Below are 17,336 nucleotides of genomic sequence, written 5' to 3'. Positions count from 1 at the left end.
TATGAAGAAACTTGAATTAACTCTAACATAGGATTTGTACATTTCTGCAGTCATAGCAGTGCTGATCTTGAAAAGATTTCTAACAGATTTGATTTTTTTATTGATTGCTGTGTAAAACTTTGATCAGCCATTGTAGCCACACTCTATCTTCTGGTGTCATTATTTGAATCTACACTACCTAAGACTGCTTCCAGTTTCACCTTTACTTGCACAATGGTTTAGAAAATCAGAAGAATCTCGGAATCTGTGAGAATCTTAATAGTCTTCAAAGTAATGGTAGTGGGTACTACACCGGTAACACCCCGTTTAAAATATTTTATTGTGGATATGTAATTTGTTCAAATATTTACGGACAGAATAGGGAGAAATATGTCTGTTAAAAATCCACGAGTAAAAACATTCCATGGAGTCAGGATGGCCACCATCCTTCAAACAATTCTTCAATAATATTAGCATTTACGTATATGCTGGAATCAATGATTTTAATTGATTCAGAAGGGAGAAAAACTATGAAGAACTTATTACAAAAGAAAATATTAACATGCCAGATTTTATTATTAGCTTACATAGAAAATATGAAAGAGTCAATATAGAAAAATGGAGGAAAATTTTAACGCCTGTACCTACAATGTATATTGAAAAATGGAATAACACCAGGAAATAACAAGGAAAAACAAATCTTTCCAAATATGAATCAAAATGTCTTGAAATGTAAAATACAATCAATGCAAACATCAAAGCACTAAATCGTAATTAAATTAGAATAAATTCTGCTTCGAGTTTCTCAACTCCATAAACATACATGTATAACTTTAGAAGTAAAGGCCCTTATTAGAAGAGCCTAATAAGAAAACTTTTTATTTTTTAAATACTCCATCCAACAAATGCTCTAATTTCTCAAATTCAACAAAGATTTCAAAAAAGACATATCATTAAATTCTAAATTACAGTTGTTTCTGATTCTGATTATAAACTGGTCCGAATTTGAAAATCAATCTAAATCGAGATATAATAAAAGGAGATCCTGATTCCTATTCGAGAACCGAGAAAAAAAATTAGAAACAGAATACTTCCTTATTGCGCTATTAAAAATGTAACAATACGAAAAACAAAAAGAAGATGGTTTTACTGGGATTGCTTTTGTTATAAATTGTGTCGTGTAACCGATAATTACAAAACAATATAAATAACTGGCGCCTTACCTTATAAACAAAGGCGACAGTAGATGAGTCCAGGTACAATACAAAACAAGGTAACAAAGGCAAATAACACAACTGGTAATGTAGACTGGGAAACCGGGACTGAAGCTTCAGGATAACACTGGGTACCACGTGACATATACCCAGCATATGGACAGACCAGGGTCAGAGGTCATAATACATGTAGTAGGGAGAATGTGAAACTAGGCAATTTCACCACATTCCTCCCCGTTTTATTTAACAGGTTTAAATTATATATTTACTAATACATGGGATACATTAACGTTTAAACTATTGTAGTTATAATGGATACAATAAACTGCAATAACTTGGTCGGAAAAGAATCCAGACCTATAATTATGCAAAAAGTGAATAATCAATATAAGATATTCCACATGAACTTGGTCGGAAAACAATCCAGACCTGTAATTCAGGGAATTGTCTCAACATATGACGACTAAAACTGGTAAAGGCGACGGCTATTTTTGACTGTCTCCTTCAATAAGTACTGTACACTAACTTGAAGTTTCGAAGCAACCTCGGTGGCAACGTCACCAATGAACGCTGGGGTGTTAACAGCTCCTCCTCCAGGTTTCATATATGGGGAATCTGTTTCCAACAGCAAGCGACTCAATGGGACGGACTGAAGACCGGCAACTTGATCGGCACTAAAGTTAGTCACAGCACCCGTGAACCCAAAGTAGACGTTCGAACAGCAGTCTAACCATTCCTTAACCAACTCTGGATCGCCCATGAAGCAATGAAGATGTATGGGTTGGTCTGGATCACACGATTTCCTAAGTAACTGGATGCAGCGTGCGTGTACATCCATCCCAATCCTGTCTGCGGCAATTCCGCGCAAGTGAAGGACGAGGACTTTATCCTTACGAGCTAACGTGAGCACTTGGCGGAAAACTTCATCTTGACGTCTCCACAGCTTCACAGGGACAGTTCTGTCTAACCCAATCTCGCCTAAAGCCACAACATATGGACTGTTCAACATGTTCTTCATATGGGAGAACCTATCTGGTGTCAATTCCTCTACATGCTTGGGGTGCACTCCTACGGCCATTCTCCAAGGACCACACATGTCTACAGACTCTGGATGTGTTGATGGTTCACTATAGATGACTACTCCTCCTGAGACTGTAACTTCGAGGTTAGGATGTAGATCACTGGAATAGGAATAGGATAGTAAATCCTCCACAGATCTTCCTGAGGAACATCTCCATATGCGGGAACAAGTCCGGTCAAGATGGAAATGACTGTCAAAGGCTTCGAGAACGGAAGATGTCTGAGGACTGCAAAGCTCCTGAACTATACATGGGTCGCTCTGAGATACTGGTAGTGGTTCTGTAGGAAAGTCCACATCAGATCCATAACAGACATCTATGACTGTAAGTTCATCCTCTGTCGACGAGTCAACGACCGGAACTTGAGTCTCCGTGGTATCAAGAGTACTAGTGATGCCCCCTGTAACACGTCCATGTGTACGAAATTCTTCGCGCTGCATGGGCTGCAAAGGTGACATCAGCACTACTAAACACCTCCAGTGGAAAAGAGTTGCTGGCGAATTAAGGGGAGACAATGTGAAACCCTCAGGTGGCTCCAACCATCCTTGATGTGCACACAATCTTCTCATAAACACGAGTGTATCTGGATGAAGAGTGGTGTCCGGGGTGAGCATTCCTGAACGATTTACATAGTCCACACCTGAGAGTAGGTCGGCATCAGGTCCTAAAACGCTCCTTACCAAAGACTTCAAAGCTGTAACTTGTAGCTGAGACAACGTAGACTCGTCCAAATATCGTAACGGTCTTATGTCGTTGAAGAGCTTAGGCAGGTGGCTACGTTGAACATGACGCTTGACTTTCCTCTCTTTCCTCCCACAGTCGGGAAACGGACATCTCTGAAAAAACGGGTGGTTGACGTTATGCAAATCCACTGTTACCAGGAGCTCAGGGTCAAGTCTAGGTCGCTTGGCGGACTGTTCTGTTTCCTTGATATCAGTCTGGACTCTGCGTGCAGAATAACCTCCTGATGACTTTACAGGTAAAATGGACTTGAATGGCCTGGATACAGTGGTAGGCTCATGATGATCCTGATCCGCCGTGTCATGTACTACGGAAAACTCCGCCGTGTCATGCACTTCGGAACACTCCCGATCCGCCGTATCATGTGTTAAGGATAATTCCGCCACATCATGAACTTCGGAAACGTCATCTTCACTCGCCTCTTCCATCACCATCGACTTTTCCTCGGCAACATAAGGTTCAGAAGGCTCCATAGCATTCTCACGTACCACTTCTAGATCTGGGTTGGATAACAGCCGTATATCCACACACATGGCTGAAGAAGTGGCTGATGAAACAGTTGCTGATGGGGGCCTCCTCTTCCTCAGTGGTCTAGGCTTACGGGACAATGATGGAAGGTTCTCATCAACCCACCTCTCTGAGCAGAGTATTGTGGCAGCTTCACGTCTTGTCGCCTCTATCCATCTGCTGTCACCCTCATCCCTGGCTAATCGGTATTGCTCTACTATCACGTCGCAAATGGTATGATGAGGAGTTCCGTCGTTCTACAGGGCCAAGTCGTAAACTAGCTTCTGAGGATCAACTAGACTTCTGTTGGCGGTTTTCCTTCTCACAAATGCGACGTAATGCTCTCCTCTGTTATGACGTATAGAGGGTTTCTCCGATTTCCAAGTTTTCTTGTAGGATGACATGATTAATATTAATCAATATAGATATAAAGCTTATGTTCAATAATACAATAACTATAATATTGGGGATATAATATACAAAAAGACAGACAGACAGGGTGATCCAGAAGGACTTAAATATACATATATATATATGTATTAATTAAAGTGACATGACCCTGGTCTTAAGGAATGGTCCACTTCTTCTTCAACTGTAATAAAATTAATAACATAAGTATACTGTTCTATCAGCGTTGCAAATGACAAGCATATAACACTTTACTGCATAGATCAGAACCATATGTTATTTTATAAATTAGCAAATAACATTTATAACATAACTGTATCGAGACGTTTGCGGATCCACTGCGGAATTTCCCGATCTTTGCACAATTTAATCCGGTCATGATTCATGCTTATGATTTTCCCACGGAGTTTTACCTTGTAAATGTATGTGGACAGCTTCGTTATAAATCCCGGTCCTTTCCATGATGAACTCAGTTTGCGGCACTTACCCTTAATTGTCGCAGTATCAAGAACGTATACAATATCTCCAACTTTGTAACAATGTACTAAAGCCCTGAGATCGTAATCACGCTTCATGATACCCTGTGTTGTTTGTAGGGTAGTTCTAGCAACATCATGAGCTGTACTAATGTTGTTCATTAGCTCAGCCAAGTACTGATCCGCATTTTGGGACTGTCCATTCTTGGGAACCGTAAACATCAGGTCCACAGGTTGAGTCACTTCTCGGCCTAACATCAGCATATTTGGGGTGAAGCCGGTACTGCGGTTTATACAGGATCTAATATAAGTGCACCAGCTATTTGTGGAATCCACTCGTCCCACGCCAAGGCATGTCATACGGTGGGATACATTTTTGTTCAAATCCGATGTCAACTTCCTGTTTATCCGTCCGTCTATCTGTTTTATACGTTGTTTTGTACGTAACAAATTTTCGTCGCATTTTTCTCAGCAACTGTTCATCGCAGATGCCTGAAATTTTAGCACCATCTTTGCCAAGGCATGTCATACGGTGGGATACATTTTTGTTCAAATCCGATGTCAACTTCCTGTTTATCCGTCCGTCTATCTGTTTTATACGTTGTTTTGTACGTAACAAATTTTCGTCGCATTTTTCTCAGCAACTGTTCATCGCAGATGACTGAAATTTTAGCACCATCTTTGCCAAGGCATGTCATACGGTGGGATTCATTTTTGTTCAAATCCGATGTCAACTTCCTGTTTATCCGTCCGTCTGTCTGTTTTATATGTAACAAATTTTCGTCGCATTTTTCTTCGCATTTTTCTCAGCAACTGTTCATCGCAGATGCCTGAAATTTTAGCACCATCTTTGCCAAGGCATGTCATACAGTGGGATTCATTTTTGTTCAAATCCGATGTCAACTTCCTGTTTATCCGTCCGTCTGTCTGTTTTATACGTAACAAATTTTCGTCGCATTTTTCTCAGCAACTGTTCATCGCAGATGACTGAAATTTTAGCACCATCTTTGCCAAGGCATGTCATACGGTGGGATTCATTTTTGTTCAAATCCGATGTCAACTTCCTGTTTATCCATCCGTCTGTCTGTTTTATACGTAACAAATTTTCGTCGCAGTTTTATTCATTGCAATTTTGTACAAATTTTATCTATTTCTCTAATTGAAATTTTAAAACACTCTTTGTTAATTTTAATGCCTCATTTACATCCTATTTTCTTTATATTTTTGTTCAAATCAGATGTCAACTTCCTGTTTATCCGTCCATCTGTCCGTTTTATACGTAAAAAATTTTCGTCGCAGTTTTATTCATTGCAATTTTGTACAAATTTTATCTATGTCTCTAATTGAAATTTAAACACACTCTTTGTTAATTTTAATGCCTTATTTACATTCTATTTTCTTTATTTAATCTTTTTTAGATGCCAAAGATAAAGACTTCACAGATGAAGATCATTTTATTGTTATCACATGATGCTCAGCTGTTTCATGATAAATTTTTAATCAATTTTAGGATTTCATATAGCTTTTATTCATTAGCAATGTATCAATTCAATAAGTTTGTATTTAATTGTTCTTTTATTTTCATGTTTTATGAATTCAGTAAATTATTTCTCTGTATATATATGATATCAGCTCAGCATTTCGTGTGGTAACACTTTAACGAAAATATTAAAATTCATTACTCATTTCCAGACTAACCTATTAGAATGCCAAGAAAGAAAAAATCTACAGACGAAAAAATAAAAGAGAGAAGACAGCGTGCAAGGAAGAGAAAAAATGATTCAAATGATACTTCAAAACCATCTACCAGTAAACAGGTGCAATCAGCAGATTATGTGAAAACTTCCTATTCAGTACCTACTGCCAATTTTATAACAGAACACAAAAAGGAAACTGAGGTGCAATATTCTTTTATTGAAAGAGAAATTATAAAACAGAGACATTGGAAACTTCAGATGGTGAAAAATAACCAAGATATAGATACGGTATCGTCAATGGAAGAAGTCAAAAGGAAGTTGACCAATATTAATGATGATTCTCAGTTAGATAGTGACATTCCAACCAGTAGAGTAAAGAAGACTATATCTTATAATCCTAGTAGTGTGCGAGTAGCCAATTGGAGAAAAACTCTCCCAGAAGCTAAACAGTTGGAAGTTAAACAAATAGACAAAAAAAGAAAACAGGAGAAAAGAAAAACTCTTGATGAAGAGACTAGAGTTGAAATTAAACAGAAAGACAAAAAACAAAAGGAAGAGAAGCGAAAAACACTTGATGAAGGGGCCAAAACTGAAATTAAACAGAAAGACACAAAACAGAGGCAGGAGAGAAGAAAAACACTGGATGAACAGGCCAAAAACAAAATTCAACAGAAAGAAACAAAACAGAGGCAAGAAAAAAGAAAAAAACTGAATGAAGAGGCCAAAACTGAAATTAAAGAGAAAGACACAAAACAGAGGCAAGACAAAAGAAGAAAACTGAATGAAGAGGCCAAAATTGAAATTAAACAGAAAGACAGAAAACAGAGGCAAGAAAAAAGAAAAAATCTGAATGAAGAGGCCAAAACTGAAATTATACAGAAAGAAACAAAACAGAGGCAAGAAAAAAGAAAAAAACTGAGTGAAGAGGCCAAAACTGAAATTAAACAGAAAGACACAAAACAGAGGCAAGAGAAAAGAAAAAAACTGAATGAAAAGGCCAAAACTGAAATTAAACAGAAAGACACAAAACAGAAAATAGAAAAACGAAAAACTCTTGATGAATTAACCAAATCTAACACTCGAGAAAAAAACAGAAACCAAATGAAGGAACAGAGAGCAGCGAAAACAACAGAAACTGAAAATGCAATACAAACTTTTCTGCAGATGATTAAACAAGGACCATCATATATCTGTTCTGTTTGCCATAGGCTAATGTACAGAGAATGTGTTGTATTGTATAATGAAAATGTCTTGACTATGTGTGACAAAGAATTGTTAGAAATATGCAATACACAAAAGAAAAGCATTGATGGGGAACAGTATATTTGCACCACATGCACATGGAATTTGAAACGTAATATGATGCCTGTGCAAGCTATAGCAAATTCATTAATTCTAGATGATATACCAGAGCAGTTGAGAGATTTGTCAACATTAGAATCAACTTTAATAAGCAAACGGATTCCTTTTATGAAAATCCTTGCTTTGCCCCGTGGTAAACAGAAGGCAGTACATGGATGCGTTGTAAATGTGCCAGTAAATCCAGAGGAGACCTGTTCCATGTTACCTCGTCTTCCATCATCTTCATCGTGTATAACAGTGAAATTGAAACGCAAAATAGAGTACAGAGGTCATGTTATTGTTCAGTCAATAAGACCTTGGAAAATTATGGATTCTTTACATCATCTTAAGAATGTACAACAAAATCCTCATTATCAGGACATCATAATCAATGATAACTGGCAAGAGGACAGCAGTGAAGATAATCCACAACTCTGGGAGGCTTTGACAAGCAATGGTACATCAAACAGTGGCACTATACATGTTTTACCAAGTTCATCCAGTGAGACAGATCAACCGTCAGAACAAGGACAGGAATCAGACAATGAAGGAAGTGACAATGAAATAGAAGATCGATCAGAAGTGACTGGTTTGCCTTTTGATTCTTGTTTGCAACCAAGAGACATTAGTGCAGACAAAGACTTTTTATTGAATTTAGCACCAGGAGAAGGTAAAAAGCCAATAGGGCTGTTTGCAGATAAACATAGTGAAGAAATGGCCTTTCCTACATTATTTCCTACAGGAAAATTTGGATTTGACTGTCAGCGCAGGAGACCAATTTCATTAGTAAAATACTTCAATCAGAGAATTCTCAATTGTGACAACCGCTTTGCAGCCTCCACAGAGTATTTGTTTTATGCACAGTATAGAAGTGAAGCCAAAAAGGTTGCTGACTGTCTAAGTATTGCCATGAGAAAATGTAAAGGACAACATCAGTTGGAGAAAATAACAGCAGGCCAGATAAAGAATGCTGAAGAAATGAGGCGTCTAGCCCGCTCTGACCTTAGCTATCATTTCCTACAAAATGTTCGTGGATCACCAGCCTTCTTTAACAAATTACTGTATGACCTTTTAGGAATGATACGACAATTGGGAAGCTGTACATGGTTCCTGACATTGTCCTCTGCTGACATGAAGTGGAAAGATACAATTCAAGTGATAGCTGCACAACATAATCAGAAACTGTCGGATGAACAAGTAGAAAACATGACTTGGGAACAAAAAAGCACTTGGTTACGGACTAATCCTGTTACAGCTGCAAGGCATTTCGATCATAGACTTCAGCTCTTCATGTCAACACTAGTTCTTGGAAAGTCAAAACCCATCGGAGAAATACAAGATTACAAATACAGGATAGAATTCCAGCAAAGGGGATCACCCCACTGCCATATGCTACTATGGGTTAAAAATGCACCTTCAATATCACAAAACTCTCCTGAACATGTAGCTGCCTTCATTGATCAATATGTTGCATGTACAATTCCACAACAAGATGATCATCTTGCATCTCTGATTCAAACGGTGCAACGCCATATTCACTCTTTCACATGCAAAACCCATGGAACAAAATGCAGATTCAGTTTTCCAAAGCCACCTGTTTGTAAAACTACAGTTGTGCATCCACCAACGGATATACCAGACAAACGAACACAAACAATCTACACAGAGTTGTTGACAGCAGTTATGGGTCAAGTGGAAGATGTGCAACATACCGGTAATCCAGGTGTTACATTAGAAGCTTTGTTGGAAGAACTTGAAATTCCTGAAGCTTTGTATATGAAGGCATTAACTTGGATTAAAACAAAGCAAGGCCAGCCTGCTATATTGTACAAACGTAATCCATCTGACTGCTTTATTAACAATTACAGCCCAACCCTGATGAAAGCCTGGCAGGCAAACCTTGATCTTCAGTATGTCACAAATGTGTATGCCTGTATAATGTATGTGGCATCATATGTAAGCAAACCAGAGAAAACATTGGGTGATGTCTTAAAGTCTGTTAGTAAGAATTCAGCACCAGCTGGTCCAAAGAAGATGATGGAGACTGTATCTAAGAAATTCCTTTCCCATCGTGAAGTCAGTGCCCAAGAGGCAGTGTATAGATTATTGCCATTACCACTCACTAAAGGATCACGCCAGGTCATTTTCCTTCATACAGATTTAGCTGAGAATAGGACAAAACTTTTGAAACCCATGAAAGTTATACAGGAGCTTGATGATGATGATGAAAACCTATTCCAGGAAGGCATGCTGGAAAAATATCAACTTAGGCCTGATTGCATTGAACACATTTGCCTTGCAGATTTTGCAGCAAATTATTCATATGCTCGGAAAACAAATACCAACCCAGATCCAGACCTCCTAGAGGAAACATCACTTGATCCAGAAACTGTAATCAACAATCTTCCTAAATCCATAAAGTTGAAAAATAAATCAACAACCTTAACTCTCCGTTCCAGACCAGTCATTATCAGATCTCATCAGTTCTCCATCTTGAAACAACCTGAGCAGTACTATCACTCCAAACTGTTACTGTACAAACCATGGAGAGATGAAACCAAAGACCTGTTGGGTGAAGATGGTACATACAAAACAAAATACATCAATTGTAGACCAACCTTTTGTGACAGAATGAACTATTTTGAACCAAACAATGAAGAGTATGCACAAGCTGTTGAAGAACTTCAAGAGAATGGGCCTCCTGAAGATGCCTGGGCATCACTAGCTCCACAAACAGAACAACAGGAGAGAGAAGATAGAAACAGGGGAGCACAACAAGATCCAGAGTTTGAAGCCATTATTCCTGAGCATGGAAATGAAACATCAGATCTTGGGTTGGTTGCTTATCAGTATGAATTGGACAGTAGGAAGATATCAGCTCAGCAGTGGCTTAGTATGACAGTATCTCTGAATGCTGAACAGCAAGAAATCCACCAATTCATTGTTGAATGGTGCATAGAAATGTCAATGACTTATAAAACAGCCAAACGTCCAAAGCCATTCCATGTCTTCATTTCTGGAGGAGCAGGCACTGGGAAATCACACTTAATCAGAACCATAGTGCAGACAGCAAACAAATTGTTAGGCGTAGGTCAAGGAGAAGATGACATTGTTGTCATGGTCTGTGCTTTCACTGGTGTGGCTGCTTTTAACATTGAAGGTCACACTTTGCATTCTGCATTCAGTTTACCAGTTAATCAGTCCAAGCGCGATGACTATATCAGACTCTCAGGAGAACAGCTGTCTAGTATGCGACAAAAACTAGGAAATCTTTGCCTTTTGATTATTGATGAGATTTCCATGGTTGGAGCTGATCACCTGTATACTGTTCACAGACGTCTGTCAGAGATTATGACATCCGATGAGCCTTTTGGTGGGGTATCAGTTTTAGCTGTAGGTGACCTCTCCCAGCTGCCACCAGTCGCCCAAAGACCAGTGTTTGACACAGTTTCTGATTCTATCGCATCAATGTATGGTTCATTGTGGAAGAAAAATTTCCGAGTGCTGGAACTTCACCAAATAATGCGGCAGAAAGATGATGTTGAATTCGCTAAGGCTCTCAACAGAATAAGATCATCTAAGCATACTGACAATGATATACAGCTCATTAAGAACAGAGAAATAAATGTTTCCTCACCAACATATCCTAAACAAGCGCTGCATATATTTGCTTTCAATAAAGATGTTGATGAACATAACAATCGAATGTTAGAGAGCATAGAATCACCAGTAATTAAAGTGTCAGCTATAGACTCCAAGACAGATCAACAAACTGGTCGTATTGAAAACATTGCATTCGACGAAAAGAAGAAACCAGGTGGAATGTTGCAAGAACTGAAAATAGCTAAACGGGCGAGAGTTATGATGACGACAAATGTAGATACTAGTGATGGATTAACCAACTCTGCCACAGGAACAGTGACTGGTTTTCTACCTCAGCATCCAGATCCAGCTGACCCTCTGTTTAGTGATTACAGACCTAAATATGTGTTAGTACACTTTGATGAACAAAGAGTTGGTGAAAAACTGAGATCCAAACTTCACCGTATTGTACCTGATGAGATATCCACACCTATTTCAGTTCATGAGGTAACTGTGAAACATAGAAAAATAACTGCAAAAAGGACACAATTTCCTCTAACCCTGGCATGGGGTGTTACCATTCATAAAGCCCAGGGTAGGACTGTTGATAATCTAGTGATATCAATGAAAGGAGCATTCAAAGCTGGGCAAATGTATACAGCATTAAGCAGGGTCAAAACTAAAGAAGGCCTTTACATTCTAGGTGAATTTCAATCATCAAAGATCACCTCTGACCCCAGGACTGTCAAAGAAATGGAGAGAATTCGGAAAGATAACAGCTTCAAATTGAGTATTCCATGTTCTGTCACAGCACCACCAGACAGTTTCTTTAAAATCAGTGTACTTAACATTAATTCTGTCTGTCCTCACTACCAGTGCCTTTCAGTGGACCAGTACATCAGCACCAGTGACGTTATAGCCTTGTCCGAAACCTGGCTTCACTCAAGTGTATCAACTGAAAGTCTTGAACTTAGTCCAGAATACCATCTCTATCGTCAAGATTATTCTGTTCAAAACAGAAGACCGCAAGGTGGAATAGCAACCTATGTGAAGAAATCATTTCGTGTTGTGTCAGAATTGCGTTGTGAAGGTGTCAATTTGCAGTACCAGTGTCTTGTGTTGTCCTGTAGGATGAATCCAAGTAAACGTCTGATGCTCATTCTCTTGTATGTTCCACCAAATACTCAAAATACATTGTTTTTCAAGCAATTGGACAGACTACTTAGTCACACTCCTACAGATTGTGTTCCTACTATAATATGTGGCGACTTCAACTTGAATTTTACAAATCCTAAAGCCAAATCATTAAACGAATTGTTTCGGTACTATGGATTTATTGATTATAGTCAGTCACCAACTCACAAAAAAGGAGGCTCACTTGACCGTATTTTCATCAATAAACATTTTGATGAATCAGAAATTACAAGCACGATTCCCATTCATTATTCAGACCATTTCCATCTCCATATGGCTGTGCCTTGGGTAAAACTATTTTGAATATGATACCATGAAACAGAGGAAAACTTGTGTGAGGAAGGTAAGAACCTTTTTAACAGTGTGAATAATTCCATAATTCATTGATATGTTAATTATTTATATATACTAGTATATGATCATGTGAAAAGCAAACACAATATCAGTATATATATATATTTCTAACAAGATGCTTTTGTTTCTATGTATTTTTACAGATACTTTCTGCATAAACTTTAATGATGATAAAGAATTAACCTTAAATGAAAATAAATACTTAAAAAGTTACATTTCTTTAGCATACATGTATAATTAATTACATAAAAGCATACATTCGTATCAGAGCGGGGGTATTACTAGTGAGCATTCGCTCACAGATTTCTTGTTATTCTTACAACGCTTGCTTGTATCGTCATTTTGGTTTTTAAAGGCCGATCACATTCATGTCAATGTTTTAAAGTAAAAAAAAATGAAACACAGATTGCATGCCCATTTACAAAACATTTTCAGGGGCAGGGGGCCTAGTTGGTCCTTAGACCCCGCCTTACTATTTGTCATTTCAGAATGTTGGCAGCTCTGCTTAATAATGGAACAGTTGAAATATCGAATCGTATAATGGTGTTACTAGAAAAGAACGTATATAAATTGGCAAATTTTAATTTAAAGTAACGCGTGTTCATTAAATTGCATGTATCGAATCTGAAATGTTATAAACACAGTTGCTAAATATTTGGCAAGCAACATTAGTATTTAGCATCTTTACTGCACAGATACAAAAATCCGAGTTTGAGTCCACTAAACACTGCCACGGATTAGAAGACATGTGTCAGGCTATCAAGGAAAAGCTTCACATTGATTGGAGAAGAACAGTTTGGCAGGATCTCACCAAACCTCTGTATTCCGGATTAGCCGCTAGTTTGAAACTACAACAGCTTGTCGGTAACAATACTCCTGGTGTCCTAGAAAAGCAGGCAGATTTCTGGGTACACAACTATCACAAAGGAAGATCTGCCTCTCAGTTTATAACGGAAGTAAACAAAATCCCAGATGGTAAGGCTCTCAAGTTTACCTTTATCTATACCAAATTCATCTTGAAAATTACTTCTTTGAAATTTTTCGTTCGTTTCTTGATCAAATTTGAGAAAGTCTATTAGTGTTTGAAAATTAATTGTGAATTCATTATAAAGAGCAAGAGCCAGGTTGGGCCTTATTTGGCCCTGAGAATTTCCGAAAAATCAAAACCGATCAGTTTAGGTTGCAAGTGCAGTATTTATTACTTGGAGTGTTGGTGACCATGTATCTATTAATTGTGACGTAATTTTTCATCTAGTCAATTGATTATGACGTCATCAAATGCGTCATTTTCCTCATATTGTGTTAAATTGTGTAAATTCCTTTGAAAATGGCCTAAAATTGAGGAATTTTTTCAATATTTCATATAGAGCACAACCTCTGATCCAAAATATGCAAATACATAATGAAAGCTCTGTTTCTGAAGATCAAAACACATTTTTTATTTTTTGGATCGTGGGCTGTGCTCATATCTTAATTCTTTGCTGAAGGTAGTGAAATACGCATGTTTTCTGCAAATTTCAAGAACATTGCAATTTCTCAAACCATGTTTTCCAATATCTGGATTCTCAAAACGAAATTTTATTATAGAAAATGAAAGCACCAAGTGTCTACTTTATTTTGACATATAAAATGGGAAAGAGGGTGATAGTTAATTATTTGATATAAGTACAGGGCCATTTATGCATAACTTGGCTCTACCTCTTTCCCAGCATACATGTAAACCAAGAAAGATTTCCTTTATTTACTGATTATATATATATATATATTTTTAATAGCAGAGAAATGTCAAATAGATTTAGCATTCATGCTGGACGGATCAGGAAGCATTGCATTCTTAAATTTCCTGCGAATGCTGGAATTTGTTAAAAATACCACAAAACAATTCAAAATCGGGTCTGATGCAGTTGAAGTGGCGGTCATCTCTTTCAGTGATTATGCACGCGTCGAGTTTGGATTTGGACAATACAATACTCACAGTGCTATAAATACTGGGATCGATAACATTCAGTATGATGCTGGGGGGACAAACACTGCCTCAGCCATCCGTGTTGCTAGAACCTCTGTCTTCGGTTACAACTCGAGACCGAATGCAGTAAAAGTTGGACTCGTCATCACAGATGGGTACTCCAATTTATTTAATAGCACCGTTCAGGAAGCTTTATACGCTAAAGACGATGGTATTGTTTTATTTGCAATCGGAATAGGAAATGTCAATGAGGAAGAATTGAATGAGGTAGCAAGTTATCCAAACTGTACGCACGTTTTCTTCATTACTGAGTTTTCCGATATTGACGCCCTGGTGTACGAAATAAAGAAAGCTGCATGCCGAGGTATGCAACTTTTTCAAAAGGATTGGATATTTTTATTTGTAATATAAATTCATATTTAATACAAGCAGACTACGTCTCAGCATTAAATATCCCTTCTTATATTACAGCTCCAGTTGTGATAAATATTGATCACACCAAGCCACCCATCACCGGTCCGGTAACTGATATATTTGGATCAACCATATCACCAACTGCCACAACAGAAAATACTGAACCAAGGCCAATAGAGCGCAACATTACTGACCAGGTCACAATTACCCTACCAACCAAACATAATGATCATCACAACAACAATTCCATACATACAAAGATGAATGTAAGTTTCCTTTAAACACCAAATTGAAAGAGTACATATTTTCATCACAAACCCAATTTTTGTATATCTCATCCTTTTTTCTGGTCTCTATACATGTTATAATAAACATGTTGTCCGTTTTTGTCCATAATTTTCATTTTGAAAGGTGTCTGTTAATTGTGGAATTGTCCATGTGTACACGTCCTACGACAACCCCCACCCCAGTCCAGTCCTGTACAATGACAAACTAACGGCCACCGATGGTCATCCGGCCGTTCTTTACATTAACAGAACTGTAGACGGACGCCAGTTGTATGCGACCTTTGTAGGAACAAAACTTCCTCCAGAAGCAGCTGGTCTGAAAAACTGTAGCGACGCCAAATATCAAGCAATATTCATTACGGAAAATAAAATAGGTATACAAAACATCCTAATTTAATAAATACTGAACATCTATAGTCATGTATCAGTATAAAGTAAAATTTAATAAACATGCATTTTTAAATTTATAATAATAATAAATATATTTTAATATTTCATAATAATAGATGTTGAAATAGTGTGTCGTCAAAATCACGTAGAGCGCGCATGCACTAAGTTGGATTTTCAAATGCATGGGAAGTACAAGGAATTTTTATGCGGTACAACGGGAGGTATGTGTTTTGCTTTCTATAATCAAAGTAAATTAGCATAGCTCAGGATTAGAAAAAGCATTTAGCTAGAGAAACTATGTTGCTTTACTTTCAGGTATTAACGAGCTTGTGATTGCAAATCCTTGCACAGCCAGTGCTATACAAAACAACGAGATGTACCATCCCCACCCCTATGACGACACCAAGTTTATTAAGTGTGACTTTCAGCAAAAGATGTACGTCACACAGTGTCCCAGTGGAGAAAGATATCACCAGGTTTTAAGGAATTTACTTAAATTTCCCATATTATTTGAATCATTTTAGATATTTATTTTAATTTTTTGTGTCAAGTATTATAAAACAAATTTTGGTAGAAAGCGATTTAACCCCATATTTGATGGTTTATGTGTTGCCATGTCAAGGGTGTCCAAGTTTCAGCCACTGTCAGCTCTATACAAAACAAGGCAAAATGAAAAGAAGCCACGAGAAAAATATAAAGATTTCTCTCATCCATTTTTGAACATTATTTAATTCTATGATAACCCCAACATAATTGTTCATAAACATTATGTAAATTGTAGGGTTCCCATTCCTGTGGATCTACAACTGCAACCATATCTAAAGACAAGACTCCACTGGACCCTGACATGGCGAATCCCTGTACCGCACAAGCGCTGATAAACCACCAATTCTTCTTTGCATACTCAAGAGATAACACAAAATTCATTCACTGTGACGTATGGGGCCATGCTTGGGTCATGCTTTGTGCTTCAAATTTAGTTTGGAATCAGGAGAGCCAGACCTGTATTGAAGACACACACACCTCATCTAACCCTTGTACCCAGGATCAGTTAGATAAAGGGATCACGATGTTCCCACACCAAGACCCCCACAAGTACATACACTGCGATAATGGACTGAATCCCTGGGTACAGTCATGTACTAGCGGACTTACATTCAGTTTTTCATCACAGAACTGTGTTTGGGATTCAGTCGTTGGTTGATTATCAGTATTTGCTCTACAGTACGTGTTTATGACTTGATATTCATCACAGCTTACCATCAGATCTTAGACAAAGATTACTTCCATGTGTTTGAATGTAACCATTTTTTATTGATATTAGCGCCTTTATGATAAGAAAATGGGCCAGTTTAATTCAATCTATACAAGCATTTTATTTTTGCTAAGGCATGGTCTTATCAATTAAATAGTTGTGTGTGATTTAATGTCACATTTCTTTTTTACAGTGTCTTGGCTGTGTGAACAATTCCACAGAGTATACACTAACGCATCATCTTAATTAATATTTATACCCTAAAACCTGTTATGCCTCCCTTCGAAGAAAGGAATGCATTGCTTTACTGCTGTCTGTCGGTCCACCACGTTTTTGTTCATTTGTAGACTCTCGTCAAATCGTAACCCCGAGGGTAAGAGTGGGCCTCAGTAGGAATTAAAAATGGATTGCTTTCTTTATTCATAATTATGTAATACTGTTATGACTATTCT

At 37.7% G+C, this 17,336-nt stretch overlaps 3 protein-coding genes across 3 annotated transcripts; 2 read left to right on the top strand and 1 right to left on the bottom strand.

The window, feature by feature from the left end:
* Positions 1–1,656: 1,656 nt before the first annotated feature.
* On the bottom strand, positions 1,657–3,755 carry LOC134274666 (uncharacterized). The gene has a single exon (XM_062756926.1). It carries the CDS (start codon positions 3,544–3,546, stop codon positions 1,657–1,659), a length of 1,890 nt encoding a protein of 629 aa, XP_062612910.1. The 5' UTR covers positions 3,547–3,755.
* A 2,355-nt stretch (positions 3,756–6,110) lies between these two features.
* Positions 6,111–12,521, top strand: LOC134274665 (uncharacterized). Its single transcript, XM_062756925.1, has one exon. It carries the CDS (start codon positions 6,111–6,113, stop codon positions 12,519–12,521), a length of 6,411 nt encoding a protein of 2,136 aa, XP_062612909.1.
* Positions 12,522–12,531: 10 nt separating this feature from the next.
* On the top strand, positions 12,532–16,968 carry LOC134274667 (uncharacterized). The gene is made up of 8 exons (XM_062756927.1): positions 12,532–12,561; positions 13,268–13,547; positions 14,351–14,902; positions 15,010–15,218; positions 15,364–15,613; positions 15,746–15,850; positions 15,945–16,105; positions 16,411–16,968. The coding sequence occupies exons 1-8, from the start codon at positions 12,532–12,534 to the stop codon at positions 16,831–16,833; spliced, it is 2,010 nt and encodes a 669-aa protein (XP_062612911.1). The 3' UTR covers positions 16,834–16,968.
* Positions 16,969–17,336: the final 368 nt, after the last annotated feature.

Source organism: Saccostrea cucullata, unplaced genomic scaffold, assembly GCF_032062105.1.
Source record: "Saccostrea cucullata isolate Sc308-1 unplaced genomic scaffold, CSIRO_AGI_Scuc_v1 ctg16080, whole genome shotgun sequence".
In the NCBI taxonomy this organism is placed as follows: domain Eukaryota; kingdom Metazoa; phylum Mollusca; class Bivalvia; order Ostreida; family Ostreidae; genus Saccostrea; species Saccostrea cuccullata.
The sequence above is the reverse complement of the archived record's forward strand: the minus strand, read 5'-3'. Positions and strand labels throughout refer to the sequence as shown.

Excerpts from the sequence above, each read along its gene's own strand:
- LOC134274666 (XM_062756926.1), bottom strand. The coding sequence starts at position 3,546 with ATGTGTGTGGATATACGGCTGTTATCCAACCCAGATCTAGAAGTGGTA.
- LOC134274665 (XM_062756925.1), top strand. The coding sequence starts at position 6,111 with ATGCCAAGAAAGAAAAAATCTACAGACGAAAAAATAAAAGAGAGAAGA.
- LOC134274667 (XM_062756927.1), top strand. The coding sequence starts at position 12,532 with ATGAAACAGAGGAAAACTTGTGTGAGGAAG. Across the intron at positions 12,562-13,267 it reads GGAAAACTTGTGTGAGGAAG|ATACAAAAATCCGAGTTTGA; the intron begins GTAAGAACCTTT and ends TTTACTGCACAG. Across the intron at positions 15,219-15,363 it reads CCATACATACAAAGATGAAT|GTGTCTGTTAATTGTGGAAT; the intron begins GTAAGTTTCCTT and ends TCATTTTGAAAG.